The following is a 17,699-nucleotide window of genomic DNA, read 5'->3' as shown; positions in this document are numbered from 1 at the left end:
CACAAATGAGGTCAAATGCCACTAATTAAGTAAATTTATTGTGCGCTTATATAAACAAAACATCCATGTGTTGTGGTAAGAAAATAGTGAGAGGAAGGAGAGGGAAAGATAGGAAAGAAGGAAATCTAGCAAGCAGTCGGGATAGAGTTGCAAGAGATAGTCACCACCATGGATCCTGCGGCATCCCTCTGGTCCTCAATCGCCCTTCATGTCAGTGGTGGGGGTCTCTGGATCACCACTTAGTGTTTGGTGGCACAGTCTTTTATAGGGTGTTCAGGAGGGTCATTTCCCAGACAATGGCATGTACTGCATCCCTCCATGGGGCACATGTGATTACTGCATAGGTAGGGGTGATCATCCATGTCTAGGCACATCCCTCACAGTGGCATGGCCTTTCCTTGACCCTGGTTGAAAACTGATGTCAGGCAGCTGTTGGCTCCTTATCTGTTCACAACTGTTAAGTCTTGCAGGAGCTCAGCAAACAAGCTTTGAGACAGTCAGTTTGACATATGGTCTCTCACACAAGAATAGAAAGAAAGTCCATACCTGAATGCCCTAGAGGAACATTTGCTGAACAGGTAACTGCATCTCAGCACAGAGACAGATAAATTTCAGCAGTGCAACTCCCAGTCTTTTAAAGACATGACTGGAAAATATTTCCATACAATATTCAGTGTCAGAAGTCCCTTTCAGCATAGTTAAGTAAGGGAAGCTGATCCCAGCTCTTAAGTCTGCCTTCCTTATGGTGTCAAATCCAGAGCTGAGAGAGGAAGACAGGCATCTGCCTGCATATAGTATAAGGATGCCTGATCTCGTGCACCTCATCTGTTATAAAACTATGTGTTTGGATTTGTGGGGTTTTTTTATTTGTCAAAAAAGTACCCAAATATTATGCAGTATGCAGTACAATCTTCCAGAAATAAAGCAGACCTTCCATAAATACTATGGTAGCTCTCCGCTTCAAGATACCTCATTTTCCCACTCTGAAGGAGCCTGTTGGCCACATTGGAAATGTCCAGCCACTTCTCACTGAGAGAGGGTGCCAGGAAGGAACTTTCTTGCTGGCTCTTACCATGCCAGGAGGGACCCAGGGAAACTTGGGCTACCTGCTTTCTGAGCCGAGGGAATGGCCCCAGTGTGTTCTCATCTCTACCAGGGGCACCCTGGCCACAGATGGGAATGTCTGTCCCCTGGTCCCGCAGGCGAGGCACCAGGCAGGAGTTGTGCCGAGGCTGTTCCCTTGGCTCAGAAAGAAGGTAGCTCAAGCCCTGTTGTGCAACACTTAGGTTTGGGGTTGTTGTCAGGGTTAGTTACAGAGGAGGAAGGGAGGGGAGAAGAAGTCCTCTGAACTGTCAAATTCTCTCAGCTGTGCCAAGAGTAAGATTTGCAGTGAGTCCTGGGTCCTTGGAGCCCTGTATCTCCTCCTGTGTGTCCTAGGCCTTCCCTGCCCCTCCTTTGGCCCCTTCTCTTTCCTGTGTTGCTGTGAGGTTTATTTTGGTGTTGTTGGTTGACCCTGGCTGGACCAATGCTGTTCTAATCACTCTTCTGGACAGGGGAGAGAAAATATAATGAAAATCTAATGAGTTGAGGTAAGGATGGGGAGATCACTCAGCAATTACTGAAACGGGGAAAACTTGAGGCTGAACTTGAGAAATCATTTCAACTGTTTAGCAGTCAAATCAGAGTAGGAGAATGCAGGAGGGGGCCTGGGAAGCAGGACCACAAATAACAAACAGTTAGTTGAAAGGAATGTGCTCCAGCTTGTGGGCCACAAGCCCTGGTGATAAGGGACATGAGAAATTACTGAAGGGTATAGAAACAGGGACTAAGTATCAAGTTGAGACTATACAAGGAATAAGGTGGTCGATTTGTCAGCTTGCTCAAGGATGTGGTGCAAAAGCTGCAGACATTGTCTTTAACTATTGCTGAATTGCTAAATAGCTAGCGTGAGATCTTTGCGGGAGTTGCCACATAGTTATAGCATAAGTAAGTTTTTGGACCAATCAGAATAAGATGTAACAATTGCTCATGTGTATATAATCATGCTACTAGGCTAATTAAGTGACATTTGCTTGCATCAAGCTGTGTCCCATCTCTCAATCGTGGCAGAAGAATAAGAACTAAAAGCAAATCTTCAAAACATCTTATCCTCAGCCCTCACTTCTGTCGGGCTTAACTTTACTCCCATTTTCCCTGTCTCCCTCCACCCCCAGCATACAGGGAATGACAGTTACAATCAGTTGATGACACATTGTTTCTTCTTCTTCCTCACCAGGAGGCCTCCTCACGCTCTTCCCTGGCTCCAGTGTGGGTGCCTTCCACAGGATGCAGTCCTTCAGGAACAGACTGCTCCAGCATGGGATCCCCATGGTGTCCCAAGTCCTGCCAGGAAAACTGCTCCAGTATGGGGTCCCCTCTCCATGGGTCCCCCGATCCTGTCAGTAAAATGACCATGTAATGCACTATGGAAATTACTGCAGTAATTATAATAAAATAAGATACACTTACCGCATATAATGCATACCCATGACCAGCTCAGTGGGTTGCTCAAGTGCAATACAGTGCATGTTGAGTGGAGTGATTCCCCCGTGCATCCCGCGCTGCAATGAAGAGAAAGCCTGCTTCTTAATGGTATGTTGGAGTTAAAGGGTTTATTCCCAACATCAGCGAAGGTCCTGCATAAAGCATGTGGTCACCCTGGAACAGTGAAAGGTAAGTTTTTGAAGTGGCTCCAAGAGAGGAGCTGGGCTACTGAGGCTTTGGTGCATCCTGGTGTACCCGGTGGACACCAGCACCGTGACGGAGGAGGGTGGATGAGCACTGTCACCATTGGCTCGATAGCTGTTTTGCTCAGACAAAGCAAGCTCTGCATGCAGAACATGCACAAGTTACGAGTTACAGATTGCCAGGTATGAATTGGATAAGCTGTGAATTCAAAATCTAATGAATTAAGTGATGACACAGTGAACTCACGTGTTAGACTAGTGTGTGTGAAGGGGCTTGAGCCCTTGTTTGCCAGGTGTTTTTCTGTGGTGTCCCTTTGTGTTTTTAAAAGATAGTTGAATTTATTGAGTATGTTGTCCAGTGATTGTGAGAGATTGAAACAGACCTCAACACTGCTCAGTCCAGAAGAGCTTTCCTCTTGCCTTGCATGGTCTGCAGGACAGGATGAGTGCTGTTTACTATTTTGAGCAGCTCCATAGGAAATATTCTTCATCTTTAAGTTAAAAGACCTGCCTTAATGTTTAATTTTGACGATTTTATTTCTGCAAATGGAACATGGGAATCACGCCTTTACACATTAATTGTCAGCTGCAGTAGTTAAAAGTTACATGCAGAGCAAATTTGCACTCAGTCTATGTGGGCAGTGTAGCACCTCTGCGGGTTTTCTGTACATGGCTGGTCCAAAGCGGTGTGCTGGTTCTGGTGCATTAGGGTCAGAGTCCCCAACATCTTGCAGGTACAGTATGAGAACGAAGCTGCTCTTCATCCTCCAACACTGCCTTCAGAGAACCGCAATCCTCTTGGCGCACCTGCCCAGGCAGGGAACAAGGCCATTCCTGTGAAGAAAAGGGGAGATGGGAGCTGCCCTGCGTGGCTGAACCAGCCAGGGTTCAGGCACTGCGTTCTCACTCCAGACTTGTTGCAGTCTGAACTCCTCTTGCTATCTGGATCCTCTGAGGTATCCTCTGTTAGTGATGCTTTACTCTGACAGGCATCCTGCTGTGCATTGCAGCGGTTCAGAGCAAAAAAAATTGATTTTGGAAGCATGTTTTGTACAGGAAGTAGAAAACAGAAGAGAAGAGGAATATTGCAATATTGAACCGTGGGGTGGAAAAGTATGTTGTGCCCTGTAGTTATAAGCATTACACTTTGCCGTCCATTGTTTCAGAACTGCTTTCCCTCTCATAATTATCTTCAAAAGAGAAAGCTGATCCAAAGTGGGGTCGGGGGCTGTGTGTGGTTTTTTTGTTCCCCCCCCCCCCCCCCCCCCCCCCGAGTGGTTCATCAATTTCCATTTTTAATAATAAAGGTGAATAAACAGAAGAAAAAAAGCATGGCAATATATTACCTAGTGTCTGAAATAGAGAGAATGCACGTGTGCTGCAGCACGCTGTTCCTGCGCCCACCTGCAGCCAGGGCAGACCAGCTTAGTGCCTGATGCAGCGAGACCTGCAGGTGCTGGATGGCTTGTGGGTGCATATGTAACTCCCTGCTAATCTAGCCTAAACGCTTAAGGTAGGCATTAAGAAACTTGCTCTTTCTACCCCAAAATTTGGGTATCAGAGCACTGTGGACCCTCTTTGCAGCCAGCAAAAGGAACAGGCACCTGGAGAAACATATTATTCTCATCCCAAGAGGTCTCTGACATCAACAGCACTTTAAAAAGCCTTATTTTTTTCTCCCATTTATAAGAACGTGGCCACTTTCAGACACATGCATCAGGATCCGCGAATCCCGTCTTTCAAGCTAAGCTCTTTCACACAGCCCATTCAATTTATCCCACCCAACCTCAGCCAGCTTCTCCTCCTCTCCCACTCAGAGCTGGTCCTGCAGGCACCCTCGCTTGCTTGTGCCTTGGGCTGCCGCCATGGCACTAACAGCAGAGACAGCAAGGCAAGCAGGCAGAGGAAACGAGGAAAGAGCGACTGCCTCTAATAAAGAGCAGTCTGGCAGGGGAACCGGGGAAGACGAGCAAAGTGATGGATGATACAGGGCAAAGAAACTGCAGCTCCTCCAGGACTCCCAGGCAGAAGGGAAATAAACCAGCACCATTGATTTAGTCGGAGTTCCTAACAAGCTACCACCAAGGTTTTCTGCTGTTGTGAGATAATATTCCATAGCGAATGGAAAAGCAAGCAGCGTTATTGCAAGCAGAAATATGTTTATACTTGTAACGTAGCATCTTCCAGCAGGAGGCTTCTGGGACCTGCTGTTTTCCTCCAAATTTTTACTTGATAAAGTAAGGAAATAAATATATTCCAACTAAAGACAATTCAGTGACAATCTAGCAACTGGTTTCCATTTTGGTGTCTTCTGAGGGTATCTAATGACTTTCAATAGGCCATAAAATATTCCTAAAGGAATTTCTGTGGCTTCAGTGAAGCACAGCCAGGACCTTGAGCACTCAAGAAGAAGTAACCTGAAGGACTACAGCAAAACTCCTCCCTGCCGAGCCCACGTGGGAAGCGGGAGCTGAGAGATCCGTACCTGAAGCGGGGTCCCCAGCTGAGCTCTGGAGCAAGAGGTTTGTTGATGACAATTGTTGTGCCAGTGCCGACAGCCTGGATGGGGATGATGTAGGTGTGGCTGTTTTCTATGAACACCTTCACCTCATCCTTGAATTTCTCAGCATTGTCCAAGTTCGCTATGACGGCCACAGACACCTCACTCTCAGGGGGGATCACTCCTTTACTGTGTTCAATCCTCCAGCACGAGCGTTTGCCAGCCTGTAAGATGAGCCAAAGAGTAACTTAGGATGGAAACCATGGGCCCTGGTCTCTTGTGGGATGCAGAAAGGACTAAAGAGACAAGGGTAAAACCATAAAGGCTTAATTTCCCTAACTCTAAGCTGCAGTGCCTGGTAACAGCACCCGTGCAGGAGCTCATACAGCCTCTATTTTACCCTCCCTCAACAGACTCACTTTGTTAACCCAGCTTTGTCTGACCCAAGGGATGCTCACTCCCAGGAGAATGCTACTGTCCCTCCAGCCTCCCTCTTGGAGCGCACACCAAGGGAAGCTACTTTATATCCCCTGGCTTCCCGACAACGGTGGCCGGCTCTGCCATAAAGGCTCAAGGCCAGAGGAAGCCAGGACTGCTCCAGTCCGCCCACAGCAGCCACACGGCTGGGGAATACTGCTGAGACCCTGAAGAATAACTCTGCAAAAGCAGCTGATCAAAACCCCGAAGTCTTCTTTTCCAAGAGTCAGGTAGTGCTTCCCAACAGCCCCTGAAGGGATGAAGCACTCTGTTCCCACTGATCATCACCCGCAGTGAGGTGCCCCAAGGCCCTCTGCTTTGGCAAAGTCAGCTGTAAATGTTCATAGCAGGGCAGTAAAACAATAAGCAGAAAGAAAACCACAAGACGTGCCCTGTGGGCATGGCCTGGGCTTCCCAAGCACTCTTTTCCTCCAGTTCCTTGGGCCTCCCTCTACAGATGATGCAATAAAGGTGCTGGACCCTTCCAGCCCATCCAAAGCCACATGCACAAGGTGCAAGCTTGCAGAAGAAAAATGCACGCAATGCTCCCTGGCCAGCAGGAAATGCACTAGGAGGCAGACACATGGCTTCGAAGTGTCCACCACAGTGTCAGTGCGACACGCATTGCAGTTCAGTGCTGTGTTTGGGACAACAGGCACCACTCATCCAAAACTCTACAGTATTGTAAGAGAAGAGGGTTTGTTTCCCTATTTTATTTTTTTAAAAATAGAAAACAACAGCGTGCTTGGAGGCCTGACATGATGAAAGCAAGTGCTCGATCCAGGTGAAGTTAGCTCATGTTTCTGTCCATCAGGCTGGCAGCACTAACAGCTCTAACAGGACACCAGCCAGCCCAAGGGAGAAGAGCAAACCAAGCAGCACTTCAAAGTCACGGGAAGCATTTAAAATACCCCCCAAAAATGACCTCTGCTGACAAGGTTAAGGCTAGTTGAAAGTCAGGGAAGCAATAATTTGCTGAGCATTCAAGGTCCCAGCAGCAAGCGTAGGTGCCCCAGCTATGATAACTCCTTAGGCTGGCTGTGCCCTCCGTGTAGAGCAGGTCAGGGCTGCATACCTGCATCCCATAATGGAGCATGCCAAAGGCATCAAAATGTTTCTGAGCACTGGCAAAACTAATACGCTCAGCTCCATTTAATTTGTCCTCTAGGGCTTTAAAAGAAAGTCTTAAAAAAATAAAAAGAAGCAAAAATCAAGATGAGACTGGGATGGAGGCAGGTGGCTGGCACGGGGTAAACACTGGGGCCCTCACTGACCACGCAGGAGTTCCACCAACCCTCCCCTGTGGTCCCTGAAGCCCACGCGCAGCTGGTCGCTGGCCTCGGGGGCATCGGCTGCGCTGCCGCCAGCCAAGGGCTACGCAGCCAGCACATTCACACTGAGACAGTGGGCATTAGGTTTTCACTGACATTAATGTACAACTTTTCCTCCGATTCACGCTGACACAGGGTAGCTTGCTTCAAAAGGAGACCCGATAGCTCTGCTCCAGAGGTGAAATGCAAGTCTGTTATCTGCCAAAGCCCATTTATCACACCTTGGCAACAAGCCGGGCAGTAAATTGTACCCAAGGAACTATTACTGAGGAATAATGACAGGCTGTCTTGATGGAGCCAGACTCTCAGTGTCCCAGGGTGACCCAGCGCAGACCCACCGTGCCCTGCCAGGCCAACAGCCCACTCCGGAGGAGCACAATTTGCATCGTTCCTCATTGTTTCCATTAGCATTTGGGATGGGTCCAAGGGGCAGCACAGTGCACCACTGGAGACCTGCCAGGACCAAAAGGCTCTGCTGGACCAGCTCTGCTCAGGTTTTTAGGTCAGCTTCTGCCTACACCAGTCCAGGCTGTGTCCCAGAGACAAGAAATCCATTCCCCAGCTCTGAAGACCAAAACCTAACTTCTGATAACATCCCTGCTCCTTGCTTAGGCTTGAATGCTCCAGAACACGATGCAATAGCTGCACGCACTGGGCAGTTCTGTCCCTGCAGGAGCTTGCACCGCTGGACGCCAGATCCAAGCGCCAGGCAAGGGATGGCATCAACCGCTTCGAGAAGTTCAGCGCTGAGACTGTTAGCTTCTCCTGGGACAGACTTTCACTGTGAATAAGAGCTGCCAAAGCTGGTTTCTAGCAGACATCAGCATGCATCAGAGATGGATGGCTAAAGGGGTGGTTGCTTTAAGGGATGACTGAGAGGCGACCACACTGCCATCTTGAAGTTACTTAAAGCTAGTTAATTGAAGTGATCTGGTCATTCTGGCCTTGTACAGAATGCAAGGAAAGAAGCAGCAGAACTCAACATTAAAAATGCAGCTGTACTTACCAAGCCATAGCTCTAGCGAGACAACGCTCACACCCGGTCAGGTGGATCCACCGTGCCTTGCGGAGGTCATGCACGAAGGGGCAATAACCCCCTGCCACATCGGCTGTGCACTGTGCCTTGTCCCAGGTGGCTTAGCTGTCCTAAGGGGCAGGAACCGGTGTTCTTCATTAGCAAAGTTACTCTTCATCCGCGCAAACTGCCAGTGGCAGAAAGAGCCCAGAAGCACCCTAAGGCCCACAGGGTGGGGATCAGAGCACAAGGCTGGATGGATGCTCCCACCAGCAACCAGCCTCCTCCTGGCACCTCGGCACCAGCATCTCCTCGGCAAAAGCAGGGGCACTACTTTGGTTGAGCCTCTGCCCCAGAGCACCATCAAGGAGATGTTTTATGAAATCAAGGCAGAGCCTTTAAAGCCATTAAAAAAAAAAAAAAAAAAAGAGAGAGAGAGAGAGAAATAGAAGTGTGGCACTCACTGCCACTGACAGCAGAGCCTAATTTGTCACCCTTGGTTCAGCTAACAGCAGGCTGCTCAGTGAGCTGATGAAGTTTGTCTCCATTTGTGTCCCCTGGCCATCGCTCAGCCCTCCAGATCCCATCTGCCCTCCCCTCTGGGCTGGGGAGACCAGTGCCACCACTCTGCACACAGGGGCTCTCCAGCCAGGACATGGCCACAGCTTGGCCAGCTGCTGCCAAGCGCAATATTTAATAACCAAAATCCTCCTGCTTTGCCTTTGGGAAGAGAGCTCAGCTGAGTCACTCTTGCTTGTAGCAGCATAACTGCCTTGAAGACTTCTACCCTTCTTTAATGCTGTGGGCCAGCAGGTGCAGCACAGCACGACAAGTTTCATTTTCCTAGATGAGCAGAATAACAATTTCTTTGATTACTGAAACACAGCAATTTTGAAAGACCATGAACTCGTAGAAGATACCGGACACGATAAAAACTTGGCCACTCTTCCTTGTGGCCAAGTTTCAGGCACCTTTTCCAAGGTCTCCTCCAAACCTTTAGCTCCCTACAGCTCTGGCAAAACCAAACCAGGTGGAAATCAGAAACTGGTACTGCTGTATAAGCAACACAGCCTTTAAACCCAAACCAAGGGTTTAATTCTAAAGGTCAGCTGTTGGAGCACCATGAGGCTCTGGTGGGACAGCTCAGGAAAGAGTTAAGCCTATCCATCTTCAAAACTTCTGCTCACCTTGGAAGAGGCCACATATGCAGGGCTAGCGCTGCCCGTACCCTGGAAGGTTAATTTAACCCTAATTTCTAAATAGCACTGCAGATACCATTTGAAGGGCACAGCACTGTCTGCCTCTGTCTCACTATGAGCAAACACTGACCCGCTGGCTAATTATTCAGCTGCTTTGGGGGTGGTGGTGGGGGTAATTTGCAGTAGATTTAAAAACCACCCTCTTGCCAATTCAAGTCTGCCCAGACTTCAGTGAGAGCAGCTGGGGAGAACTGCAGTCAATGCTGACATGCTCTTCAAAGCCTTCACTGCCCGCAGCCTGCACGGTTTGCTCAGAGAGCAACAGAATCGTCCATCAGCCAGAACAAGGAACAGAACCACTAAAGCAGCATCCCCTCATCGGCACTGGTTTTAAGTTTATCTCCTCCATGTTTTGCTGTCTCTCCATATGGCTGTTTTGTTAATAAAGGCAGTGTTGCCAAAAGCTTGAGGTAATAAACAATTAAATTAGTAAATGAAAAAAATTGTGTGCTAGAGGGGAGAAGCCAGTATGGGAATGGGAACTGCGTGTTCTGCCCTTGCTTACACCACACCTGACCAAGAGCCTTTATACATTGCCTGAAAAATCAGTTATCTGCTGTGAATCCCAGTGACAAGATAAATAGTTACAGCTTTTTTTTCTTTTTTTAAAAAACAAACAAAACTTGGTCTCTTCTGCAAGGTCAGCTCCAGTTGAATGTGGCAGCAGCGCATCCCTGGGAACGCCGAAGGGGATCTGCACTGAGCCACCAGGCACCCTCCTGAAGACGAAGCAGCTGGCTGTACGACCGCTGCTGGAAACCAGGCAGCAGCGAGCTTCACCTGGAGCACAGGGCTCTGGATCAGGGAGGTCAGGGACCAGGCTGAAGGAGACAGGACCCCGCATTACGACTGTCATGAGAAGAGGAAATCCCAAGGAAGGTCTTCTGCCTCCTCCCTCGTTACAAGGCGCTGGGAAACCATTTGCGCCCTGTGGCAGCACATAACAGACCCAGCACGGGGCTTATGCAGGCAGAAAAAAGCTGCCACTGATTAAGAAAACTTACACCCTAGGCCTGTCTTTTCTTTCCTGATCACAGAGACGTGACATGCAGCTGCCTTCTGTGATGCCAAGAGATGTCAATCTTAGCAGCCACATAAAAGATCTCCGAGAAGACAGCATGACAAAGAAAAAGTAGGAAATGATCTAAAAATGATGCTTTTTCCTTTCTGCAGGGAGAGCAAACACTTCCATCAGTCCATAACAAGCCTTTGGCACTTGTCAATATGGCAAAAATCAGACACTTAGGGAGGCAGGAAAAGAAGATGACAGTGGAGCAAGGAGGAGAAACAGCCACTTTTGTCAGCAGGTTACATCAGCCTTCAGCTAAGCTGCAACAGCTTCTTCATGTTGACCCATTCCTCCAGTCTTTTTTTACCCAAGACAGACGCAAATCCTCCCCTTGCTGGATCCAGAGGATGGCAGCTGGGAAAGAAATCTGACAGGGAAAATCACACCCGACAGACACAGGATTTGACAGTGTGAGCACAGGACAGCACACTGGTCCCAAGGGTCGCAGATCTGCAGACACCCTGGCAAGCAGGGATAAGCCAACCGAGGACGCAGGTATGCAGTCCCTACACCCCTCTTCCAACCCAAAAAGCCCCATCTCAACAGACAGATTTGGCAGGTTTTTACTTATTTTCTTCTGGTGGCAGAGATGCTCCCTGCTGCTCCCTGCAACTGAGAATAGAACAGACACAACTCACCCAGCAGAGAGGAGAGGGAAGCTGGTGCCTGAGGGGAACTGCAAGTAATTCCTGAAGTCACTATCCCAAAGTGAAGTTCACCACAAATCATCCTGGCGTGCTCAGGTAATGATCTTGTCTCCCCCAAAGCGAGCAGCAAGCTTGCCTTAACAGGAAGAGCAATTTTCACTTGACAGTTAAGAGTACCATTGAGGTGGCAGCACGGCCACCTGCATTACAGCATTTTCCTTTTCTGTTTCAAACAAGACACCAGCCTTTCATTTGCCCAGTTGCTGCCCCTTAAATTAACCTCATTCAGTTTGTCAAGCTGTCCGTCAGTCTGCATAACATTCCCGATGCAACGCTCCTGTGAAGATTTCAGTCGATAACTCGCCCTTTCAATTGGAGACCATGATCTCTGAGCCTCACAGCCACCGTTTGCAGATTGGCCAACAAATGGGAGACAGGGAAATGACGGCTCACCACCCTGCAGCAACCTCCAAGCAGGAATCAGAGCAGCGGCTTTGGCGCTTTACAGGACACAAGGCTTGGGTTCAGGGACACGGGGGAATGAAGGATGCCCGTGTCACCCATCAGCTGGGCTAAGGCACAGCCCAGCCTGCTCCGCTCTCAGATGTACACATGCGCGTCACCCTGACGCCCGACTGCATCCCAGGCTTTATCTCCACAATTATTCAGTCCCCTCTGCTTCCCGTCAAGGAGCTGCCAGGCAGCGTAAGGCAGCCAAGGGCAAAACTTCAACTGGGGCAGCAAAAGAGCAGCAGAGCAGGCAGCTGCTGAGGGCCAGGGCGCAGCTCGGGCACATCTCGCCCACGCCCGCGCTGCTCCCATCAGGCAGCCTCAGCAGCACCGTGCCCGGAGTCTGTCTGAAGAGCCTTTGGTGAAGCGGCTGATGGAGCAGGTTCCCAGGACCTGCCTCCTGGCACGTCTCCATGAGAGCAGCAGCTGCCCTGAAAAGCAGAGATGCTCACCATGGGGGAACTCGGCCCCGTGGAGTCAGCAGGGGGGATCATCACACACACAGTCACAGAGCGGCTGGGGCTGGCGAGACCTCTGGAGATCATCTGGTCCAAGCCACGGCTCAAGCAGAGCCCGTCTTTATTGCAGGGAAAGAAACCGTCCCTGAGCCGCCTCGTATTACTGCTCTAGTGACTGATCAGCCCCAGGACTGGCAGAGATGGCGGTGAAGCACGACAGGCTTTATTGCCCAGTCCCATGGGTTAGGGCCCTGAGGCAACGGAGGGGCAGATGTACCCTGCAAGCCCCCCGGCTACACCGCGAGCTGCCCGGGGAGGAGGGAGGCATTGCACCGGGACAGCAGGACCTGAACAGCTCTGCGGGTCACTGCCTGCGACAGGCATGCAAACCCATCATTTCAACACCAGTACCAGCCATCCCTGGTGGCTTGCTCTCGCCACAGATGGAAAGCGGGTTTTCATGGTGGATTCAAAGAAAGCTGCCCTGGGAATCCCTCCCCCACTTGGGGGTTACCTTTGTCCCCCAAACAGCTGGAAGAGCAGCAAGGGAGAAATTTGCCCCCCTCCTCCTTGGCCCAGGAGGCTGAGCCTGGCCTCTCGCACGCTGCCTGATGCTTTACCCGCAGACCCAACCAAGCCCACAGAGCCAGGCCTGGGTGAACCAGCTCCACAAATCCAACCCACCTAACGTGGAGCAGAACAAACCTCCTCCCAACCCTGTTCTTAAGCCCCTCACAGATCCCACCTCCAGTGAGCAGCACATCCCACCCAGCCTCCACATGGAGCCCTCCCTGGCTGCACCAGCCCTGCCCCCCCCTGCCAGGGCAGCGACCCAACCTCCTCCTGACACGCAGCTTGTCAGCTGCAGCCTCCATCAGTTAAACAGCCTTTCCCTGCGGCTGGCCTCTGGAGATGCTCTGCAATGCGACACAGCCCACAGACTCCGTAGCTACACAACCCTTACAGTTATATTTTTGTGCAACACCACAGCTGGTTGGGCCCCCAGCAGGTGTGAAACTCACCTCACCACAAGCAGGTTGAGGACAAACTTCACACCCCAGACTCTGTCACAAACAGCAGTCTGACACAAAGCAAACGCAGACCTAATGGGGAAAGTGTCGGGAAATCCATGCCCTTCCAGGAGCAAAGGGCCACAGGGGCCTCTTGATCTCAGAGCTCCAAAGACACGACTCTCCGTTAAATACCATCCAAAAAACAAAGGGAAAACTTGTAAAGATGATCCAGACTCATTTCTGCACAAACGTCTATGCAAGCTGTCTATTTTACTGAGGGGTGCCCCAGCTAAAACTGCCCCCAGAGCCAGGCTCCTCTCGCTGCGTTGGGACGGAATATCTTGCTTTCTTTCCAAGACAGCAATATGGAAACGTTGCATGTAAAAATCAGGCCACAGGCCGCTACAGACCAGACAATTTTCATTGGGAAACAGCCCCACAGATACTTACCATCTCTACACAGAAGGAAGCAGGGATGACAGCCTGATTGGAGAGGTGGAGAGTTTTGGACGCATCTTGTAGAACTTCAATACTGCCGAAATTTATCTCACTCGGATGCACGTAGACAATCGGTCCTTCTCCAACGCTCACTAAACAGACATTCTGCTCCAGGAAGCAGGTAGGAAAGAAAAAAGAAAAACAGGGGAAGTTAAAAAATATGAGACAGCTATAAGGGTCCTCCTCGACGGGGCGATAAGTACGGCTGTTGGAAGTTTTCAGTGTTGCAAGGCTGAAACAGAAGGCCTGGGGCAAGTGCAGGCTCGGGAGTGACCCCATCTGAAAGCCTCAAGCTCCCGTTCTCAGGGGACAGAGAAACCCTGGGTCCCACGCTCTCCTTTCCAGACCTCCTCCACAGTTAGCTCTCCTTTCTCTGCCTTGTGCCTGCTCCCGCTCCTTCTGCCACTCAGCCGAGCCCCAAACCTCCCTGACCGCTGCTGCTGCACAGCGACACTTGGACAGTTACTTCTTTGACATTCCCAAAAATGCACCTCTGAAAACCAGCACAAGCCAGAAGTGAATCAGGCTCTTCAGAGCAGAGATCGTGCAAGTTACTTGCCTCTGATGTGTGCCTAGGTGTATTCCTGGTATGACATGAACAACAGGCATTAATTATTAATTACATCATTCAAGCGGTATTTTTTCTCTTAACAGTCAGACCCAAAAGCTTTCTCCTTGCAGAACTGGCACAGACTACTGGAGGAGGAACACAGATCCCTTTGCTAAACCACCTTCCCACGTCATTAAAAATGAGAATTTGTCCAGTCTTGCTGTGGATTTCACTGGTTCCAAACACCTCAATGCTTCAACAGGATCTGAATGCACAAAACTCCCAACACTGACCAGACGCCATATGATTCACTGGAGGGCACAGAGTACGATTTAACCGAAAAAGAAACCAGCCTCCACGATGTAAAACCTTTAATGATGTCTGGCTCAAGGAAGTGGTATTGACCGCTGTCAGAATCACCAGCCCAACTCAGCCAGAAGCAGCAGCATCCAGAAATGCTCATCCCTTGACAGGGCACTGCTGTGTGCAACTAAGAGCCAAAAAACATCACCTACCAAGGCTGGGGCCTCCAAAATAAGGAGCTGAAGCCATGCACGATGATGCATGTCTGGGCGATGCTGCCCAAAGCTCCCAGGAAGGAGGAGCTGCAGGGAAGAGCTGCGCCTCGCCAGCCAGCTCAGCTTCCCGGTGACAACGGGACAGCAGCAGAAAAAGCAGGGCAGAGCCCTTTGGAGATGAGCAGAACAATATCTGGAGGATGCCCAGGAGAGCTGCCTTCTGTCAGACTGTGTACTAACACGACGCATCCTCACCGCCAAGGAGAGGGCTTCAAAAACCCCAACCCCTTCATCTACAGGATTCTAAAAGGGACAAGGAAAATGCCACTCAACAGTGTTACAGGCAACATGGCACAGGGAAAGGCAGCAAGAAGCGATGGCAGCTCTGCCATCGGCATTATCGCCACAGCTACAGACACAGCCACCCCCCCCCAGCACCGCTGGCTTTGTCAATAGGTAGGTCATGTCACATTTGATCACTTAGGAACGAAGAGCATCTGACCCTGGCGGACAGCTGTGCTCGAGTGCCTGCTTATTCCGACAGCAGCCAGCTGCCAAACCCCTGCCCGCGGCACACGAGGCTGCCTTGCACCAGTAACGCCAGCGCTGGGATTTACCAGCTCCTTCATGCAGATGCCACACGCCAGACTGGAGCTGGCACGCGGTCACCTGCAAACAAAATACCCAACAACAGAGCTGTGGAGGGACTCTGCACAACCTGGATGAAAGATCTGTACCACGTTCCACCTGAAACGGTGGTAAAGACCAGGCATCGACACTGGGCACCCCAGCCGAAGGCAAGAACGAGCTTTGAAGTTCTATTGGAACACGCTGCAGCGATTCCCAAGGTCAGACTTGCAGCCGTACGGGTAGGATCTGCCACCAGCGCAGGACATGTAACAAGACAGCCAGCTCTTCTGCCAGCCTGGAAAGCTTTGGGTGTGTCAGCTACCAGGGAACTACTGGAACTGCACTGCAACCAGAAGACAGACCTATAGAAAATGCAACGCATCTAGTCCTTTCTTTAGGGACAGCTACGCTTTTCCAGCTGAAATGCTCACCCTTTGGGCAAAACATTGACACATTCACATCCAAATAGAAAAGATTAAGGTAAGGTCAACTTTCAATTTATAAATTGTTAGCCCAAGGGTAAAAGTTTTTCAAGGAACCTGTAGTTCAAAAACCAGCTGACTGGTTATTCCAGTGGGGAGAAACCCTCCTCTTTCGGGGAAGCATGCCTTCTGTTTGCAAGCAACTCTTTTGTCAAACTTAAGACTTCCCTGCAAAGCCTGCATTGCCTGGCCTTGCTGTTGACTGGTTTACATGCACATCCCCAGCAGCCTGGGTTGAGATGATCAGTGGCATCCAGGGGATTTGGCATCGTCGTTTCAATTCATTTTATAAAAAGTTTATATCCCTGCATTTGCTTTCAAAATGTCAGCCTTCCTTTCTGTTACAGAAAGCTTCAGGTTCTCAGGAATCCTCTGATATCCCCTTCTGTGCTCAGAGAGAGGACAAGACATTTTAAAACAGCTGCTTCAAAAGTTAATATCCTTTTAAATTAAAGTTGAATTAACTAAATTTGTTCTCGGTTTCAGCCAGTGGAAGCCAGGACACCACATACAACATTCTCTTGTCTACACTTTGTTGTTGCTGCTGTATATGCCTGAATGCAAATGTCTTGCAGGAGGCTTTAGTCCAGGAATGCTTTGCCTCACCCCTTTCCAAGCTTGGTAGGGAAAAAAAAAACAAAGAAAAAAAAAAAAGTCTGTGCTCCAGATGCAAGTAGTGTGGAGTCTCATATGTCTTTGGCTGAGGCTTTTGGCAAAGAGATACGATGGATATTTCTCAGGCGGGATGGACTTGACTTTCAGGAAAGCTTAAATCCAGCTTTACAGAAATCATCATTTCAGCACGGCGCCCTACACCGCTCTTGCTTTAGCGGCATTCAGCGATGTCCCCGTGCGCTCCCGAACAAGAGTTCTAATGAAGCAGCAGTTGCTGCTCATCTAATAATGCAGGAGAGCGAGAGACCCAGGAATTGTTCCGGGTTTCAGGCTGGGCTTGTTATCCCGCCTCACACGTCCATAATTAAACACCATCTCAGACACTCAGATTTCCCCCTAAGAGGACACCACCCTTCTCTAGGCATTAGCTGTTACTTATGCCATGAATCCCTTCTTTCCGTGTCCATACCAGCCACATATTATGATGTTCTCCTTTTCCCTGGCAGAACCCCTGTACACTTTATGCCCCACCAAGATGAGTCACACAAAGGCACGCATCTGGCCTAGCACTCACCAGCGGGGATCTTTCATTCCCAGACACTGAGACACTAGCCACAGTGTCCTGCCTTCCTATCGCCTGGGCTTCCAGCGTAAACGGGATCTCCACCGAGCTGTGAGGCTGGATAATCCCACACGGCACAGGGCTGGAGTACCACACAGCAGCATCCTCCTTGTGCTCCTATAAGGGACAGAATCAAAGACAACTTCAGAGTGACCTCTGAGGAAACTTCAAGCTCCTTAACATCTACCACAACAGCAATTCACCCACATTTTTAAAAATCCCTAGGAGAAAGCAGAAAGGTGCAACACAAGGTGCAAGATTTATACGGGCCTAATTAGCATCCTCACAGGGTCCAAAAGCTGCTGCACCCACAAACGCCCACTCCGGTGCTGGCGGCCTCCTTGCAGCAGCTTTTCACAACCCTCCTGCATGAAAGCACCCCAAAGACTAGAACCGAAACTGCTTTTTGAAGAGTTCAAACCACTCCTGAAGTTCATATTCAGGTAGCTTCCCATTCTCTCCAAAACTTTAGGTTTGAATATAAAACAGCAAGGTCTTATCCAAACCACGTTTTTTTCCTAATAAACCCCTCGATAATGACGTTTGAAGGCAGGAGGCAAACACAACCAAACCTGAGGAAGGACTCCATAGCAGCCTGGAAGATCACTGTCGTTCACAAGGGTCAGCATCCGCTCGTAAGGGAATTTCAGAAAGCACCGTCCGAATCTCAGAACAGGGCTGAGCACGTGCAGCGGAGGAACGACACATCTGGGTGAAGAGATGACCAAAGGGAATTAGAGACACTGAGAGAATGTAGAAGTTGTTTACTCCCCAAACAG

At 49.8% G+C, this 17,699-nt stretch overlaps 1 protein-coding gene across 1 annotated transcript; it reads right to left on the bottom strand.

Annotated features, from left to right (window-relative positions):
- Positions 1 to 3,245: 3,245 nt before the first annotated feature.
- Positions 3,246 to 17,629, bottom strand: LOC101920621 (hydrocephalus-inducing protein-like). The gene is made up of 5 exons (XM_055819392.1): positions 17,493 to 17,629; positions 16,873 to 17,037; positions 13,456 to 13,608; positions 5,212 to 5,450; positions 3,246 to 3,560 (listed from the first exon to the last, which is right to left on the bottom strand). The coding sequence occupies exons 1-5, from the start codon at positions 17,547 to 17,549 to the stop codon at positions 3,506 to 3,508; spliced, it is 669 nt and encodes a 222-aa protein (XP_055675367.1). The 5' UTR covers positions 17,550 to 17,629; the 3' UTR covers positions 3,246 to 3,505.
- Positions 17,630 to 17,699: the final 70 nt, after the last annotated feature.

This window comes from Falco peregrinus, chromosome 15 (assembly GCF_023634155.1).
Source record: "Falco peregrinus isolate bFalPer1 chromosome 15, bFalPer1.pri, whole genome shotgun sequence".
Lineage (NCBI taxonomy): Eukaryota > Metazoa > Chordata > Aves > Falconiformes > Falconidae > Falco > Falco peregrinus.
Note: the sequence above shows the minus strand (reverse complement) of the source record. Positions and strands in the feature narration are given on the sequence as shown.

Coding starts and splice junctions, on each gene's coding strand:
- LOC101920621 (XM_055819392.1), bottom strand. CDS start 17,549: ATGCTGACCCTTGTGAACGACAGTGATCTTCCAGGCTGCTATGGAGTC. Junction 13,609..16,872: donor GGAATGAAAGATCCCCGCTG/GTGAGTGCTAGG, acceptor TTCCTGGAGCAG/AATGTCTGTTTAGTGAGCGT. Junction 5,451..13,455: donor CTTCCTTCTGTGTAGAGATG/GTAAGTATCTGT, acceptor CTCATCTTACAG/GCTGGCAAACGCTCGTGCTG.